Source organism: Cavia porcellus, unplaced genomic scaffold (assembly GCF_034190915.1).
Source record: "Cavia porcellus strain 051 isolate PalLab524CR breed Dunkin Hartley unplaced genomic scaffold, mCavPor4.1 scaffold_2, whole genome shotgun sequence".
NCBI classification, from domain to species: Eukaryota; Metazoa; Chordata; class Mammalia; order Rodentia; family Caviidae; genus Cavia; species Cavia porcellus.
In genome coordinates, this window is record NW_026947485.1 from 65,385,723 (window position 1) to 65,403,944 (window position 18,222).

Below are 18,222 nucleotides of genomic sequence, written 5' to 3' on the forward strand. Positions count from 1 at the left end.
GCTCATGTTACACAGGATTGCTTCTACAACCTCTTTGGTTCCATATGAATTTTAGATTTCTTTTCTCTAATTCTGTGAGTACTGTTTGTATCTTGATTTGGAAGTTTTAGAAGCATTACCATTTTGATAATATTGGCTCAATCAATCCAAGAACAGACTAATATTATCTTCACATTTTCTGATGTCCCCTTCAATCTCCCTGTACAAGGCCTTTCATTTCCTTGGTTAGGTTAATTCTTAAATATTTAATTTTTCTTAATGTTAACATGTATGAAATTTTCCCTAACTTCTTAGTGAGTTACTGTACGTCAACACTATTGATTTTTGTGTGTTAATTTTGTATCTTACCACATTGCTGAATCTGGTTAGTTCTAGTAATTTTTGGGGTCTTCTATGTAGAGGATCACGTCATCTGTAAATAATGATAATGCAACTTTTTCCTTTCCTATATATATTCTTTTTATTTTTCTTTCTATTGCCTGATTGCTCTGGCAAAGATTTTAAATTCTACACTGAATAGAAGTGATGATAATGTTGTACCTGATTTTAGAGAAAGCTATTTCCCCCTATGTTATATAATGTTGGTAGTAGGTGACTCATAAATGGCTTTCATCAGAAGGACATAAGGGCATTCTGCATCTATTTTCATGATTATTTTTATCATCATTGCATGCTGGATTTTATCAAAGCCCTTTTCTGCATTTACTGAGATATCATGTGGTTTTTGTCCTTACTACTGTTTATGTGATATACTACATGTACTAGTTTGTATACTGTGAACCTGCCTTTCATTCTTAGGATGAAGCCTACATGGTCTTTTTGATGATTTATTGCATTGTATGCCAGTATCTTCTTGTGGATTTTTACACCTGTATTTTAAAGAAATTAGCCTGCAATTTTTTTTTCCCCCTTCTTTTTCCAGTTGGGTCCTTTTCTGGTTTTGGAACCAGGGTAACACTAGTTTCCAAGAGTGATTTTGGAAGTATTTCATCTATTTTGATTTCATTAACAAATTCGATGTTATCAGAGTTAAATCTTTCTTGAAGTTCCTGTAGAATTTAACGGCTAACCTATTAGGACCTCGGTTTTTCTTAGCTGGTAGATTTTTTATTACTGTCTCAATTTCACTGCCTGTTATTCGTATTACTCAGGTTTTTTAAACCTTCTTGATTGTTCTAATTCATATGTATCTAGAAATCTATTCATTTGTTCTGAATTCGCCAATGTATGAGTATACAGGTTTGTGAAGTAGCTAATAATGTGGTGATGTCCATTGTGGTTTCTTTTTTATTTCTTTCTTCCTTCCTTCCTTCCTTTCTTTTTTTTTTTGTAAGAATGGCTAATTTTGTTCATTCTTTCAGGAACCAGCTCTTTAGTTCATCAATTCTTTGTAATTTTTTGGTCTCAATTTCACTGATTTCTGATCTTTATAATTTTCTTCCTTTTAGGTGTCAGCAATGCCAAAACATGATGACTGGCATATAGATCCCTAGTAAAAGAACACTGCCTTCTAAATACTCTTGCTGCTTCAATTTCTGTACCTTTTTTGAAGGCATAGGGCTGATTTGTGATTCTATGCTACTAAAATATAAGGCCTGCATAATCTTGAAGAACTGTGACACTTTCCCATAGAAAATGCAGCTTTGATCAGCAATACTGTTTTAAAGCAGAGAACCTAGTCCTCTACAATCACCAAAGGAGTCAGGATAAAGATCGTTAATAGACCTCAATTTCAAAGCTATACTCTTCTGCAGATTTCTGGAGGAAACTTTGGAATTGCTGTCTGGAAGCTCACTGGGATACAACTGAACACTGAGTGGAAAGAATACCTACTGTAGACCTGGAAAGAAATTTGCCCTACTAATCAGCTGATTTGTCTCTCTCAAAAGATGGTAAGAACACTGTTCTGGGATTTTCAAAGTGAGTGTAGCAGCAGTCTGAGGTATTAAGGCTGGTTATCACCTGAACTAATAGCACCAGTTCCCAGGTGTCAGCCTAACCTATATTCCTGTGTCTGATCCTTTGATGGGTTAGTATCCCAGGACAGGTACCTACAGTGTCTTGTCTGCTCTGGGCTGTGGGGCAGCAGGAATGAATGGCACTGATTACTGCTACAATGTTAATTCTTATAATCCTAGAAAAATCACTGAATCTGGAGTGGTCTTGGAGACTGCCTCCCAGAAGTCCCATACTTTGTGACCCACCCGTAAACATTTAAGGCCCAAATTTTGTGAAGGGAGGTAATAAAAAATTTTTTTGGCTTTTTTTCTTTTCTGTTATCAACTACAAAATTCTGTAGATTTTTCCCTAAATTATCTTATAAACCACTCTTTTTTTCTACATCCCTCCTGTTTTCCTACATTTTTTTCTACTTGCTCTCCTAAAAGTTCAACTTTATAATAGTTGCCCTAGGATAACAGGTGTTAATTATTTACAAGATAAAAGTGCAGCCTAGAATTGAAAGATTGTTATAGTCTATCCTCTTTAATCTTAGGGTCCATTACTGTTTCAGTAATATATCCCAACAGAATACACTTACACTTTAAGACTCTGATCATACCACTTCTCCTACCTGAACTGCAGCTGTCCTCTACCTTCTTTATTTAAAGCAGCACATCTTTTGTGGTTCATTTCAAATTCTACTTCCTCTAACACATTATTTCAGCCTATACTCATCAACTTGCTTACTTAATTTCAGATGTACTTATCTATATTTCTTTTTAAGTATTCAGTAAATGTTGCCTTGGACAACTGTTTTATAAACATATGCCACATTTCTTGAATTAGTTTATATGTAAAATCATTTATGAATAGTCAGTCTAGTGACTTCATTCTCTTTGTATACTGCTACATTCATGGTATAACTTGACATATAATTAGGAAGTAAAGTACTGGCCGGATAACTGAATGAGTATGTCTTTCATATTGAAGGTATGTCTTTCATTTCTTTTGAATTCCCTTTGGAGTATCTTTGTGCATAATGGAAAGTTAGGGGTCAGGGAAGATTTTTAAGATCCTCAAATTTGTTCAATCCCCGGTACCGATAAAAAGGAAGAAGACAAAAAAAAAAAAAAATCCTCAAATTTCTGGTTGGATGTCATTCTTTAGAACTGAGGAGAAGCTGGTTTAAGGAAAGAATTAAGTCAATAAACTCAATATTTTTTATACAATCTAGACACACTTTAAACTTGCTATGTAGTATCCCATGCTGACCTCAAACTCATGACCTTGTTATGTTAGCCCCCTTAGTATTAGGTAAAATTAAATTTTAGTACATTGATTGAGATGCTCCTAAAGGACTTTTGAGTAGGGATATCCAATTAAAAATAAGACTCTACAGCAGCTGCTATAGTTTGGATAGTGAATGCCTCCAAAGGCATGTGAATAGAAGGTCACTGGTACCCAGGCTGTGGCATACTTAGACGTTGGAGGAACTTTTAGGAGGTGAAGTATAATAGAAGGAAGCTAGGTCATTGCAGGTGTAACTTAAAGGAGATGCTGGGATCCAGTCCCTTTCTTTCTGTAAGGAAATGTATATACATATACATTACTTTCATATCTTCATGTTCATTTAATTTAGAAATTCTTGGTTGATAATGCAGCTTACAAAACAGGAGGTACATATTATATGACATGCTTTCATTTCACAGACCTTGCTTAATTGTGTCTGGAGTATCAAGAGTTTGTTGTATTCTTCTGTTACTTTGCTGAGAAGGGTTTGCATGTTTTCTTGAAAGTCTAAATGATAAATAAGCAAATACAATAATTTTACTTCGTAACAAGGGCATATCTTTCAATCAATATTACCTATCTATTTACACCTTTAAGAAAACACTAGATATAAACCTTAAATATGTAGTAAACAAAAATAAAAATGTGAATATGAAACATCTGCTACAAAGCTAACCTGAAAAATTCATTTGAAAAATGCATTAATTTTTTTGATTAACCATTAATTTGTACTGCTTGTTCATGATTCATACAAATGGGTAGGAAGAAGAAATATTCTTATCTGTGAAAGTACAAAAATTAGTTAAGGTTATAGTTTGTTAAAATAATGAGTACCAGAGTTATATTTAAAAAGCAGTTTCTTAATATATCCTTTTATTCTTAGTTTTAAAATGATATACCATTGAGATGAACTTATTAAAAAAACTACAATAACTTTTAAAGAATAGGCATGACAGTATTAAAAAGTTAAAGGAAAAAATTGAAGGAAAAAATTAGAATGAGAAAAAAGGTATTAGTACAGGAACAGAAGATAGACAAGGAAACATACAGCTTCAGTTATTTCCCAAACATAATTTTGATTATAAAAATTAAAATTGTATATTAAATAGAAGATTTCATGAATCTGAAAAGAGGACAAGATATTAAGATGATAAACAACTTGGCTGAATAAATCATGATTAAAAGTAAAATTTATCAACAATTCATTTCAGAAAATTAAGTACTATTCAGTAGTGTGGTTAAGTGTTCATTACCTTCAACTTTGTAAATATAATTTTGGAATTCTGGTTCTTGATATTCAGAAGGGTAAACCCCAGAATTTTCTCTCTCTTCCATATTGACTTCACATTTTAAAGTAGGAGCATAATATTCACGAAAGACATTGCATAAAGCCTGTTAACAGCAAAATTGGGTATTTCAAGAAATTAAACTTTTGATCTCTCACTCTAAACATCATTAAACATTATTTTCATAGATGCAACAAGTGGTCAAAATTTCACAGAAAAATTAGATCTTACTCTTCTACATACTAACCCAGTGACAGTGAACCTTTTAGAGATGAATGCCCAAACTGTAAACTCAAAACCCACTTATTTATTGCAAAGTGCCAACCCTGCAATTAAATCTGACTACTGAGGTTTTAGTTTAGAAAAGTCACATATTAACATCTTTTGTCTTAAAAAACATAAATGTGTTAAAGGTTTACCATCACTGTACTGAACCAATGTGCTGGGGAAAAAAATTGAGTCTAAATATTTACTTGTGACTTGAAATCATTCTTACATGAGAAAAATGTTGATAATCTTCATTACACAAACTGTAATTTTTGGGCTGGGGTTATAGCTCAGCAGCGGAAGTGCTGCCTGGCAAGGGCAAGGTCCTGAGTTGAATTCCCAGTACCAAAAGAAAAAAATCAAAGAGCAAATTGTAACTTTCTTCTATTTTTTCCTAATATATCTGCACTTTATTCTGTCACTTTCTAGTGAAGTCCTATCTCAACGTTATCTCTGTATCCTTAATACATTTCACTACATCAACTATCTTTGAAAACCATTACAGGACAAGGATAGAAGTCCAGAAAAGATAATTAGGAAAAACATTAGGTTCTAGAGGTATTATATCAAGGAAACTATTTCCATACACCTTTCTAAAGCATATGAGCACATTTTCTGTGGTTTATACAGACAAAAAGAAAAAAATCTAAAACCATCTGACACATTGTTCTGATTGTTCTCAGCCAACAAAATAACTCATTCCCCATAATCATCTGCTAAGTCCTCCAAATAAATTTTACCTTTGATCCTCACACAATTGAAAATAACAGTAACGTTTGGATTTTAAACAAAGTTATTATTGCTGCCACTGTGGTTTCTTGAAATTTACTTAACAAATTATATTTTTAGTAATTAAGTTTACTAAATTTTCAGTATAGCCCCTAAGATGGAGTTTTAGAAACACTGGTTTTAGAAACATTTAATTTACAGACATAAAAACTAAGACCCAGAGAGATTAAGCAGCTCCTTCATGGCTACCTCAACGATTAGGGTCTGTTCTACTCGTGAGATAATTCACCCAAATTTCTTTTCCTTTCTTCCCTTGCTGTGCTGGTGATCAAACTCAGGGCTTCATGTATAGCAGCCAAATAATCTATTACTGAGCCATCCTCCAAGCCCTGAATTTTTTTCTTATTGCTATGAACTATCATGAAAATTTTAAATGCCCATTGTAAGCTCAAACACAAAGGCTAAATCCTTAGCTTGGTGGTAGAGCACTTACCTAGCATGGGTGGTACCTGAGTTCAATCCCCAACACCTACCAACCCACATGCATAAACAACCCCCCTCCCCCAGGGATACTTTCTAAGTGCAGTTTTAGATGATAGGAAAACTGAACTGGATGGTTTTGCTCAACAAATTACTAACCAACTTAAAATTTAGCACCTCTTGTCCAAAACTATTTAACTTTTAGTATCTTACCTTTGACACATCAGAACATTCCTCAGACACCGCCTTTTGCAGCCTCCCAATGAGCCTGTGCAAAGGCTTTGCTTCACTACCTAACAGAGGAGATGACGCTTTAGTGTATCTGATTTACATGTCCGAGTACTGTTACTGTGTTTAACCTAGTATAATGGATCAGTTATGGTGAACCTTTCAGAAAGAAGAGCCCAAACTGAAACCCAAAATCCAGTAAGATACTAAATTATCTTATTGTTTATCAGAATTACTGCCAATGTTGCTCATCGGGTCTTCCCACCAGTAAGATCACCTCATTCAATTTATCCCTTGGGTATAATTTTAAATTAAAAATACTGTTACTTCCACCATTTAAAATCCTATAGCCAAATGTAATGGCTCACACCTATAATCCCAATACTCGGGAGGCTGCAGCAGGAAGATTGCCACAAGGAGGCAATCTAGGACTACACAGAGTTCAGTAAGGCTAGCCTGAGCCACACAGCAAGATCCTATCTCAAAAACAAAACAGCCAGGTATGGTGATGTACACCTGTAATCCCAACACTCAGGAGGCTGAGGCAAGAGGATCACTGTAAGTTCGATTCCAGCCCGCGCTACAAAGTGAGCTCAAGACCAGCCTGAACAGTGAGACCCTATCTCAAAAAGACAAACCCCAGGAAAAAAGTCCTGCAGTAGGTGCTCACTTAGAATATATGGGGCTCTTTCTGATCAAACTCTTGTCAGTCTTACTGCCTCTATTTTCTCAAATGATCTGACCATTCAATTCTTCAAAATGAATGCACTCTTACAATTTAATGCTTATTACTTCAGAGTCTTCCTTAAAGTTCCAACCCAACTACTGTCCATAGCTTCCTCCCATTTCATCCTCCCAGAAAACATTCCTTTCCATTCTACTCATTTTTGTATTTCAGAAATTGTAAGTTTACTTTATATATGCTTTTGCCAATGGATCAGGACTTCTTATGGGAATACATGATCCCCATAATTTTACTTTTCTCAAGCACTTAAATGTCTAATAATTGTCCTAGACTCAAATATACAAGTCATCTTCCTCTATGGGTTCTAAGCATACCAAAAACCCTCAGCACCACAAAAATAAAATTCAGAAATTTATGCTTTTTATATGCTGTATTCTCCTGATGTTTTGTTTTCCTCTCAAAGTGAGTAAAATTGTAAAATAGTGAGCTCTACCTGATACTTATTTGCTTTACGGGATTTAAGTCAGAAACCACTTACCTGTTTCCTGTGTTTTTATGTTTTGTAGCTCTAACTCATGTGTTTTCTGAAGTTCTTTGATCTTTTCCTCTTGAACAGAAATAAGCTCCTCTTTAAGACTGCAAAGAGCTTTATCTTTTTCATTTTCCATATGTTCACGAACTTGATCCACATGAGTGGAATAAACTAGGGAGAGGCATATGCGTTGAGCTTCCATCTGTAGCCTTAAGTCATTCTAAAAATGAATGTATATAAAATTAGCAATTTTTAAAATAAAAAAAATGTAACTTCAGTTTATTTGCAGACTACAAGAGAGAAACATACTAAATTAGTTTAAAAATTCATAAGAGAACCAAAATCTAACTTTCCTCATTCTTCATCCAGTTGCATTGATCTAGCAGTCTTTGTCAAAGAAGTAGTACAGTATTTTCATTACCTAAATTTTATAGTACATTTCGATATTTGGTGTCAAACTATCATAGCTTAGTATAATTTATCTCTCAGTTTGGTTTTAAGATAGTATTAAATGCAGATAAATACAAAAAGCACTTATGTACACCCAACTCAAGTTAACATATACCAACGTTTGGTCCTTACCCCCCCCCCCCAATTCCCTTGCTCCTTCTACATTTCTTTTTTGGTTAAGAAAGAAAATATTATAAATAAAATTCAATGCACTATGTTCCTATTACTCTCTCCACAAAGGCAACCATAAGCACAAATCAATCTACTTCTTACACTGTCACATCTCAGTATACCTGTAAACAGGCTGCTATATTATATATTTATATAGATTTACAACAACAGTTCAAAATGACATTTATTTTGTAAATTTATCTTCTCACTCAATATGCCTCTCATATCAAACCATGTACATAATGGGTAAATTTAACTGGTTTGGTATATGAATATACCATATTTTGTGCTTTTCTTTCTAGAGGTGAACTAGATTATTTCTAATTTTTGGATATTTCAGAATATACTGCTAAAAATTCTTACATATACATCACTAAACAAATATGCTAGTGTTTCTCAAGTCTAGCGGATTTCAAATTTAGCATGCATGAGAATTATGTGGAATGTTTACAAACTACTGCATACCACCTGAGCTCTTATGCAGGTCTAGAATGGGGCCACAAACATGAATTCTAACCTGTGTCCAAGTGATGCTGACTACACGGGTCAGGGATGATACTTTGAGGATCACCTAGAAATTTAACTGCTAGGTCATAGTTACTGCACAGGTTTACCTGTATTCGATTTTACCAAATTATGTTCTTACATAATTATACATTTAAATTGCTCTCTATAATTTTTAAAATACTATTAATAAAATAAATACTATTTTAATTAAATTAAATAAATAAATACTATTTAATACAATAGTTTAAAATACTATTATTGTATTCATTAGTAAGGTTCAAAGTATCTTTCCACACCTATGAGCCAGTTTGATTTTTTTACTCCAAGTCACATTTATCCATATCTTTTGTCCATTTTTAACTTTACTTATATTAACTGTTCTTTATACCTTCTTGATACTATTTAATAAATTCTGATTTGTAGGGGTCCTATGCCACATACCAAAATTTTATAAGAATATGGATATGCTTTTACTCTCCATGATCCACTGATATCTTTATCATAGCATCAAATTATATTGTCTATGATTTTGTATTAAATCTTGATATCACATAGAATACATATTTCTAGGGACTGTTTTGACTATTCTTGGTTGTTTATTCTATGTCAATTTTAAAATAAAATTTTCAAGATCCATGAAAGACATTCATGAAATTTTGAAATACACTGAATATAGAAATAAACGTGGCGAGGACTGGCATTTTTTCCCTCTCTCCACTACATATATTATAAATATTCCTACACTGCTAGGTGTTTGTGTCCTTCAATGTTTTCTAATTTTCTTAATTAAAGTTCAAGATACTAGGAATCTATTTTTCTCATTTCTTTTCCTATATTGGCTAAGAACTACAAAACAATGTTGAAATAGTAATGCTGACAGTGGTTAGCTTACTCCTTACCCTTGGTTTTACTGGGAATTCTTGTAAATTTCATCATTAGAAATGTTATTTGCTAAATGTTTTAATAAAAGCCATCTCATAATTAGGAGATTCTCCATCCATTCCTGATTTCCTAGCTTTTTTAAAATTATAAATGAGTTAAATTTTTTATGGATTCTTTTCCAGAATATACTATATTAAAATAATCATATGGATTTAGTCCTACAATGTACAAATGTAGAGATTACATTAGTTGATTTTTTTAAGACACTGATAAGTGAGATTCTGTAATTTCTTTTTTTTTCTTTTTATTGGTACCAGAGATTGAACTCACGACTGCCTGCTTCCAAGGCAGGTGCTTATGCCGCTGAGCTAAATCCCCAGCCCTAAGATTCTGTATTTTCTTGTACCACACTTATTAACAAGTCTTCATATCAATATCTGGGTCTTACAATGAAATAGTTGGGTTTTCTTTTTCCCCTCCTGCTCCTTCCTCCTCTCTTTAATCCAGTTTTAGCAGGCAATTATTCATTTGTTCCTTGAGAGCTGATACATTTGTTCCTTGAGAGCTGATTAGCCTAGCATGTTTTATTAGAGGGGGAAAAAGAAAACTTCTGATTACTATTTCAACCCCTTAAGTTTCGGTAATTTATACTCTACCAAAATATCATCTAATGTATCTGTATTTTCAAATTCATTGGCAACTTACTTACATTACTTTTTTACGATTTTTGAAAATCTCTGAAGTACCTTTATTTTTATTCTTCATTTCATTGTGTTTTTCCCCCTTTCAACATAGTCCTGAAGCTGTGATCAGACTTGTTAATCTTTTCAGATAATAAATCTTCAAAATTCTTCTTCTTTTGGTTATTTCAAGTTCTCTTACTTCTGCTCTTCACTTTATTGTATTTTTCCTTCTACTTTCTTTGAATGTAGATAGTCTGACACTGTTCTCTTGTCTTGAATTATAGTTTAATTCATAATCAGTATTTATCAAATTTGCATAATTAAGACAAAAATGTCATTCTATATGCCATTTTATATACATTCTGCTTTTTTCAAAAATATTATTGGGTATTACCCATTTATTCATCTAGATTAACCGTAAAACAAGTCAAATTTCAGTAACTTCATTGAGTGGAATTATAAAAGGCTTGTGGATTAAGAAATTAACTGGTACTTTACAGTATTAATTTCTCTGTTATTCAAAACTCATGTCCTTTATTACAATTTTATTTATATTGATTTTACATATTTTGCTAAGTTTATTTTTACTTTATTAAAGTTTTTTAGTTATTTACTTAATTTTCTTAATTTCTTATCTAGTTATATCTGTGAGTTTTGATAATGAACTATCTTTTCCTCCATTTATGACACATATCTTTCTGTCTCTGCAATGGTCAGGATTCTGAACAACGATAAACAACAAATAACAAAGGCTATTCTGATTTTCTCCCTAACATGAAGGCCTGTTATTTCATAGTTCAGTTACTAAATGGGCTTTATTGCTCCTTGTATTCACTCGTTCATTCACAAATATTACTAACTGCCTACTATGTGTCAGATATTATTTTAGACACTGCAAGGTCCCTGCTGTAAATTTCCTTTGTAATACTCCAGTATCTCTTTCAATTCCCTGAATTATCTTCAATTTTAAACATTAACAGTACATTAACAGTTAATCAGTATCCACAACATTCCTGCAATTCAACCCTCCTCCTCACATCCCAATCACTGATAAGACTGATTATTATTTTTCTCCTCCTGCCCAAACTTCCTAAGTGTATTAAAATAATCTGGAATTGTAATAAAACACTGTTTCTTTTCAGTTAAAAAAAAAACAAAACAACTTTTAGCAGCCACATTTATGTTGCTCTCAATGAAAGACACTGCTTGCATTAGTAGTAAGAGCAAATTTTGTTTTCATTTTTTTGTTTGTTTTGTGGTCTCTGTATCATTCCAAGCATAGTTAGGCTATTCTCAGTATTACCTTTGTGTAAGTCACTGCCCAATTTCTTCTTTTGCACACACAACCTCACTCACTGCTTCACTGATAAGGAGATTTGTTTTGGTAATGAAGAGTGGGGCAGGGACAGGTTTGTTTCTCATAATACAGTATGTCCAGTTAGGAATATTTGAATTTTTACAGCTATAAAAGTCACAACTGTACTGTAAAAGACTCATTTTGTTGGATTATGAATGAATTGACCTATGAACGTTCTCCCTGAACAAACTTATTCATGGGCCAGCAGAGCATAGCTGGACAAGTCATTCAAAGTATCTTTAGTAGAGAAAAATAAAATTCTTACTAAGAAAATTTGACCTTTTGATAGTCGAGCTTCAAGTTCAGTTCCTCTCCCAATAATGCTTTTTAATAAAATTTTTAAAATGTCTGACACTTTCAGGAGTAATTAACACCTATTAGTTTTGAAAACAATTCTAGGTATTAATACTTTTTCCCTTCAGGTATAAAAAGATCTAGAAATCTGCAGGACATAAGGTTTTCTTCCTCCATGAGAAACATACTATCATAATTACTGAACAACTATACGGAATGCTAAAAAGCTTAACAATTAATTTACAATGTAGAACCTTAAAAAGACCAATATAAAATTAAAACTTTGTGACTACAACAAAACACAACATTATAAACTACTAATTTCTTTAAAGCTGAAATTCTACGCAAACACATTACTACTTCAAAGTTTTTTTCAGCAAATGAGAAAGTATTCCTTTGATTTTCATTAAGTACTTTTTACTTCTTGAGCTGAACACAAAACAGAAAACTAAGAGAGGAAACATTTAAGGAAAGACTGTTAAACAGTACATAAAACTCAAATAAGAACTGAATGAAAACTTTAACTTTTATTCTCTTCAATGATGTGAACTCATCTTTTATGAAAATGAGGTAAAAGATGAAAGTACATTTTTAATGAAAAGTACATTTTTAATGTGCTTTATCATGTACAGACAAGTAAACATACCTGTTCTGCTCTAAGTACATGAAGCTCGTGCTGGAATTTGTCATTTTCACTTGGTTCAGATGCCTCAGGCAATGTTTCATTTGTTACTGGTGATGAAAACAATTGATCTTGCTTGCTTTCTTTTCTAATAGTCATAATTTCATAAGGACTTTTATTCTTCAACACTATTTTTGATTCTTTGCCAAAATCTTTCATTTCAAAACCAGATCCTCCAAAATCCTTGCCTATCCTCGTCATAACTCCATCTTTTAAAGAACTTAATTCAACATCACATTCATTTACATTTTCTGCCCTATTATGGTTAACTATGATCTCTAGCTCTCTACATCTCAGTAAAACTTGCTCTTTCTCATGCTTTAGAGATTTAACTTCCTCGCTAAGAATAGTAACTTCACTATGTTTCTTTTTTAATTGTTCAGAGAGAGTTGACAGTTTTTTTGTCAGTTCTAATTTTTCTCGCTTGGTTACCTCAAGTTTCTCCATAAGTTCTGTTGTATCTTTCTCAACAACCTCACCCATTTCCAATGGCTCATCATCAAAGATGTAACTTTTGACTTTGACCATAGGCGGATTTACTCTCTGCAAATGAAGTTTTTCATTAAGCGCTTTAAGTTTACTTTCATACTCTAATTCTTGCTTATTTTTACAATCTTCTAAATCATCTTTTACCTTGAGAAGACAAGCATATTCTTCTTGTAACTCCTGATAGTTAACTTCAAAGTTTTTTTCAGCAAATGAGAAAATATTCCTTTGCTTTTCAATCTCTTCACTTAGCTGAATACACTGTTGTCTGAAGTTCTTGTTCTCCTCTGTAAGTATTTCTATTTCTTTTTGCCAGTTATAGTCCTTGGATTTAGACTTAGTGGAGTCTATAAAAATCAATCTTTCTTCTTGGTCAGTGGGAGTATAAGTTTTCAACATATCCTCAAGAGCTTTCTTCTCATCTTTCAGAATGTTATTCTCTGCTTCAAGTTGTGCAAATTTTTCTTGAAGATCATCCTCTTTTTCTTTCATTTGTTTCTCCAACAATTCGGTTTTAAGTTGTAATTCTTGAACTTCTTGTTCAAGAGTACCCTTTTCATTTTCTTCTTGTCTGAGTATTTCAATTTCTTTTTGAAGTTCATTGATTTGAAGAGTCATTTCTTCTGACTTTGAATTCACAAGGGACTGCTGTAGCTCTTTTAGCTTTGAAATTTCCAAAATTAACTGATTCTGTTTAGTTATCAAACTGTCTTTTTCAAACTGCATTGACTCTATCTTTTGACTCATTTCATTCTGTAAGTCATCTATTTGCTGTTTATAGTGAATGCCTAAGTTATCTTTAAGTTTTTCAGTATTTATTCTATGTTCAATTTCTAAATCTTCCTTTAGTTTAGAAAGTTCTTCTTCATGACTAAACAGGAGCTGTGTTCTCAGCCTCTCTAATTCAGCTTCTTGTGATTCAGCCATTCTGTCTAACACAGCATTCTTTTCTTTTTCTAACATTTCAAGTTTTATCTTATAATTTGTAACTTCAGCTTCATGTTTTAACTCTAGTTCCTTCCTGGATTCAGATGCAGAAATAATCTCAGCTTTCAAATCTTCCACTGTACTAAGAGACCTATGTGCTTCATTGAGTTTGCTTTCCTGTTCAGCTATTGTCTGTCTAGCTCTTTGAATCTGATCCCTTAAAAAGCTCAATTCTTCAAAAAGATCTTCAAGCTGTCCCTGCAAAGCAGACTTTTCTCCTGAAACTACTCCTAGTTCTTCCTTGAGTTTTTCCTTTTGAGAGTTACTATCTTGTAGTTTTATATTCAGTTCATTTATTGCCACATTCATTAACTTTACTTGATCTTCATTAATTGTAATATTTGAATATGATTTTAAAGCAGTCTCCATTTCTCCCTTTTGTCGTGTTTTAAGTTCCTCTATCTGTGACATATGTTGTTTTATTAATTCTTGTTTCATCTGAACTATCTGCTGCCCATACATCTCATCTAGCTCTGCTCGGAGTTGTTCTAACTTTCTTTGTGTTTCTTGTTCCATTCTTTGCATGGTATCAATTTCAAATTGGCTATCTTTATGATTTCTCTTCTGAAGTTCTTCAACTGTCCCCATTAACTGTTTTATTTCTTCAGAACATTGTCTTTCTTTTTGTTTAGAATTAGTCAACTCTAATTTTATATTTTTTATCTCTTGATTCTTTTGTACAACCTGTTCTTGTAATTCTCCTACTAATTTATCAGTAGCTGTTATTTTATCCTTTAGCTCAAGAGTTTTTCTTTCTTCTTCTATTACTTTTGCACTTAATGCTTCAATGATTGCCTGTTTTTCCTGTATTTCCTTTTTATTTGCATTTTCTACTTTTTTATCTTGCTCCTTTAAAGAAAGAAAGAAAATATAAATATGACATTTTTAGCTTCTGGCTACTTCTACTGCTTAACTTTCTGCAAACCAAAACACATATATCACACAGACACAAAAAAAATCCACACTAATTAAAATATATCTAACCACTGTATTTTCATTTTTTCCTATTAACTGACCACTATTGTAACTGTAGTGTTTCTGAGTTATAGAACTGCATATGCTCTAGACACTTTGAAATGAAAGCAAAAAATAAATCAAGGTTCCTTCCATAAATTCTTGTAATGTAATGGCTGTCTCACAGGCAAGTGTGATGAAATGAGAAAAAAAAAAAATAGCAAAAAAACCAAAACACAAAACACAAAAAAACCCCACCAGATTCTTCTGAGTCTGCCTTAATTTTATTCCTGGGCTCTTAAATCAGTCAGAAATTTAGAGATATGAAGTGTGTAAGAGTTTAAACTTCAAGCAACACCCAAGACAACTACAGCGTCGATGGCATATCAACTCCACTCTTTTAGATCGAATCAAAATTGAAGAGCAGAGGATTACTTTTTTCCAGTTTCTATTTTGGGAATCAATTTTGGAACTATACATAAAGCTAAGCCCAGACATGCCAAGGCATGTTCATTATTATAATTATTTCAACAGAAGCCTAGGATCAAGGTTTTGGCTCTGTTACTTAGATGCACTTCTAAGTAGTTAAGGGCTGTAGTCCCAAAGACAAAGAAAGAAAGAAAACCTAGAAAACTGATCAGAACATAAGTAGATAAAAGAAATGACATTGAGGAACCTGAAGTCTTTGGCAAATTGGACTGGTAGTCACTTGAAGTAACGTTTAACACATCTAAAGAAATAATATCAAAATCTAGAAAGTGAAGTCTGAGAGAAATGTTGGTGGTGTTCATTCAGGTGTAGCATAAGGAAGATGACTGAGATGCCATCAGCCTTTGCTGTAAAATTTGCCCTTTTCATAATTTCCATGTCTTCAATTTGTATAGTTCCTATTTTTCAAAGAGCGTCTCTAGTAGTCAGCTGAGGTTTAAAATCTGGCTCTATAAACTCACCTAACACAATTATGTTGTGTACCTAACACAATTTTTTACCACTTGCTTTGAATTTATGTCCTCTTGTAAAATGGAGATAATGATACTGTTTCCCTGAAAATAAGACCTAGTTGGAAAATAATCAGCCTTGAAAACTAGAGATCAAAAATACCTGCCCCAATCAGTCTACCCTGGCCTTTACCTGCCTTCACTATTCTCTTGCTTGATGGCTCCTCTGTAAGGCAGTATGTACTATACATCTTCATTATATAGCTTCATATTTACAAATTTGCTTACTTCTTAGAATTTGGAATCCTCAAATAGTAACAGTGCTTTCAGTCACATACAGATATATACATAATGGCAAACAATTTGAGTTGCTGTACACATATGTTTTCAGCTGAGGTCAAACAAAGTGATCAGACCCTGCTTTGTTTCAGCTCCCATAGGGAAAGGACCACAAGATGGAGAAGGAAGAGGGCAAGAAGCTCTGGCCCTGGGCCAGTTGGACACGGTTTAAATACTAACTCTGGTAACTGTTAGTGTGACAGCCCCAGGCAAATGACTTCTGAAGTTCAACTTCTCTGTTGAGAAACAAAATACAATCTACAGGATGAGTTGCTTAGAACTTAAGATTATAATATATGGGTTATATATTTCCCAACCTATGATAAATTCCCCAAAAGTAGAACATAACTTAATAGAGAATAAGCTGAATTTATATTTCTAATAAAAATCCGTAAAATTTTAGTATTTCATAATTATGATTTTAGAATTTGATAATCAAAATGTTTTTACATAGGGGAAAAAGGACAGAAATTCTAATTATATAATAAAATTCAGTTTAACATGATGATCACTTTTAAGAAATATAGTAATGAGTAGGGTTATCTTAAAAACTGTATTAGGTGAAATTTTTAGTTGCTTTTGAAATAAATTACACTTAAAAAGTTAGTACTATGAAATTTTGTGATTCACATAAGTAAAAGGATCAGCACCCATATAAAACCTTTAAAGTTAAAAGCTGCTGCAAGTTTGTTTTCTTCTTTAAAATAAACATACCATTTCATATACTTTAATTTTTTCTTGCAAGACATTAATTTGCATTTTGAAGTCTTCTTTCTTCTTCTGGTAATCTTCTAATAGATGATCTTGTTCTTCTAGTTGCTGCTGATGAGTCAGGATCTGCTGTTTGGCTTGCAGTAAATCTGCAGCTGTGCTACTATGAGTGCTGTTTCTCAGAGTTTCACTAGCCTGTAACTTGAAAATAGAAACCTCAAGATAACAATTTTTCAAGAGACTAGAGAATGAGTATCTTTTAGAGCATTACTCAGCTCAGACTGGTGGCTATCAGGGAACTGTGCTTACTTCACAGGTTTGAAATCTTAGCAAACATGCTGCCATGGCTGAGTAACTCAAGCCAGGAAAAAAGTAGCTTCCACTTAACATAGAGGAAGTGTATCTAGTAAGAGAAGTAAGGCTGAGACGACACAATGGGGAGAAGTGAGGCCTCAAAGACAGCACTTCCTGCATTCCTGATGACTTTCTAGACTCTCATTCGAATCCCTTACAGAGGCTAGCTTATAATTCTGTCCTTGAATTACATAAAACTATATCCTTACATTTCTCCCTTTTGCTTAAATGATTTTAAATTGTTTTCTGTTACTGCTGTCAGAATCCCTGACTAATGCAACTGGATTTCTGTTTGACTTTAAACATAAATAGAAAATAATCAATTATCATCTTAGTAAAATAAAACCTTGTTGGGGTCAGTACAGGTGGTGTGCAAAAAATGTACTCAATCTACCTGATAAGACTTTGAAAATTTCAGAAGAGACAGGCAAAAAGTAGTACAAAGAGAATAGCAGCAAGAAACTAACCAGGGAGTACTGATATTAATTAGTTTTTCCAGGGTAATATAATGAGCAGTTTTGTAACATACTTAGGTTTGTTCTAAAAAGTAAAAATTTTAAATTCATCACCAAAAAAAGAAAAAGAAAGAGAGAAAGAAAGAAAGACAGACAAGACCAGACCAGACCACACCAGACCAGACCAATAGAAATACTTACATGCTGGAATTGAATCTGTAACTTTTGACTCTGCTCTGTCAACTCTAAAAACTCTCTCATTGTCTCATCCTTTTCTCTTCTTGCTTGCTGTAAATTAGCAGTAAGCTGGGTTATGATGCCATCTCTTTGTTTAATAGCAGCTTCAAACTCTTGTAACTAAAGGAAATCAGGAAGACAATTAAGTGCTAGGCTTTTTTAAAAAATAGAATTAGTATCACAGGAAACCATTCTTCAAAAACATGAGATTTTAAACACATTCGCAGAATTTTCACAATCTCTAAGCAACCTTCCATATTTGAAAGCTATTATCTTTTAGAAATTGGCTCTGCTGCC

General features: G+C 33.0%; 1 protein-coding gene across 8 annotated transcripts in view; it reads right to left on the bottom strand.

Moving 5' to 3' along the window:
• The window catches only part of Akap9 (A-kinase anchoring protein 9), a 163,484-nt gene that overhangs the window by 112,966 nt on the left and 32,296 nt on the right, over positions 1–18,222 (bottom strand). For all 8 annotated transcript variants that reach the window (XM_063242911.1, XM_063242921.1, XM_063242902.1 and 5 more), the window contains 7 exons: positions 17,890–18,045; positions 16,883–17,080; positions 12,429–14,786; positions 7,445–7,658; positions 6,207–6,286; positions 4,485–4,623; positions 3,653–3,738 (listed from right to left, as the gene is read on the bottom strand). In XM_063242911.1, the coding sequence (XP_063098981.1) occupies positions 3,653–3,738; positions 4,485–4,623; positions 6,207–6,286; positions 7,445–7,658; positions 12,429–14,786; positions 16,883–17,080; positions 17,890–18,045 (3,231 nt within the window). The remainder of the gene's footprint in view (positions 1–3,652; positions 3,739–4,484; positions 4,624–6,206; positions 6,287–7,444; positions 7,659–12,428; positions 14,787–16,882; positions 17,081–17,889; positions 18,046–18,222) is intronic.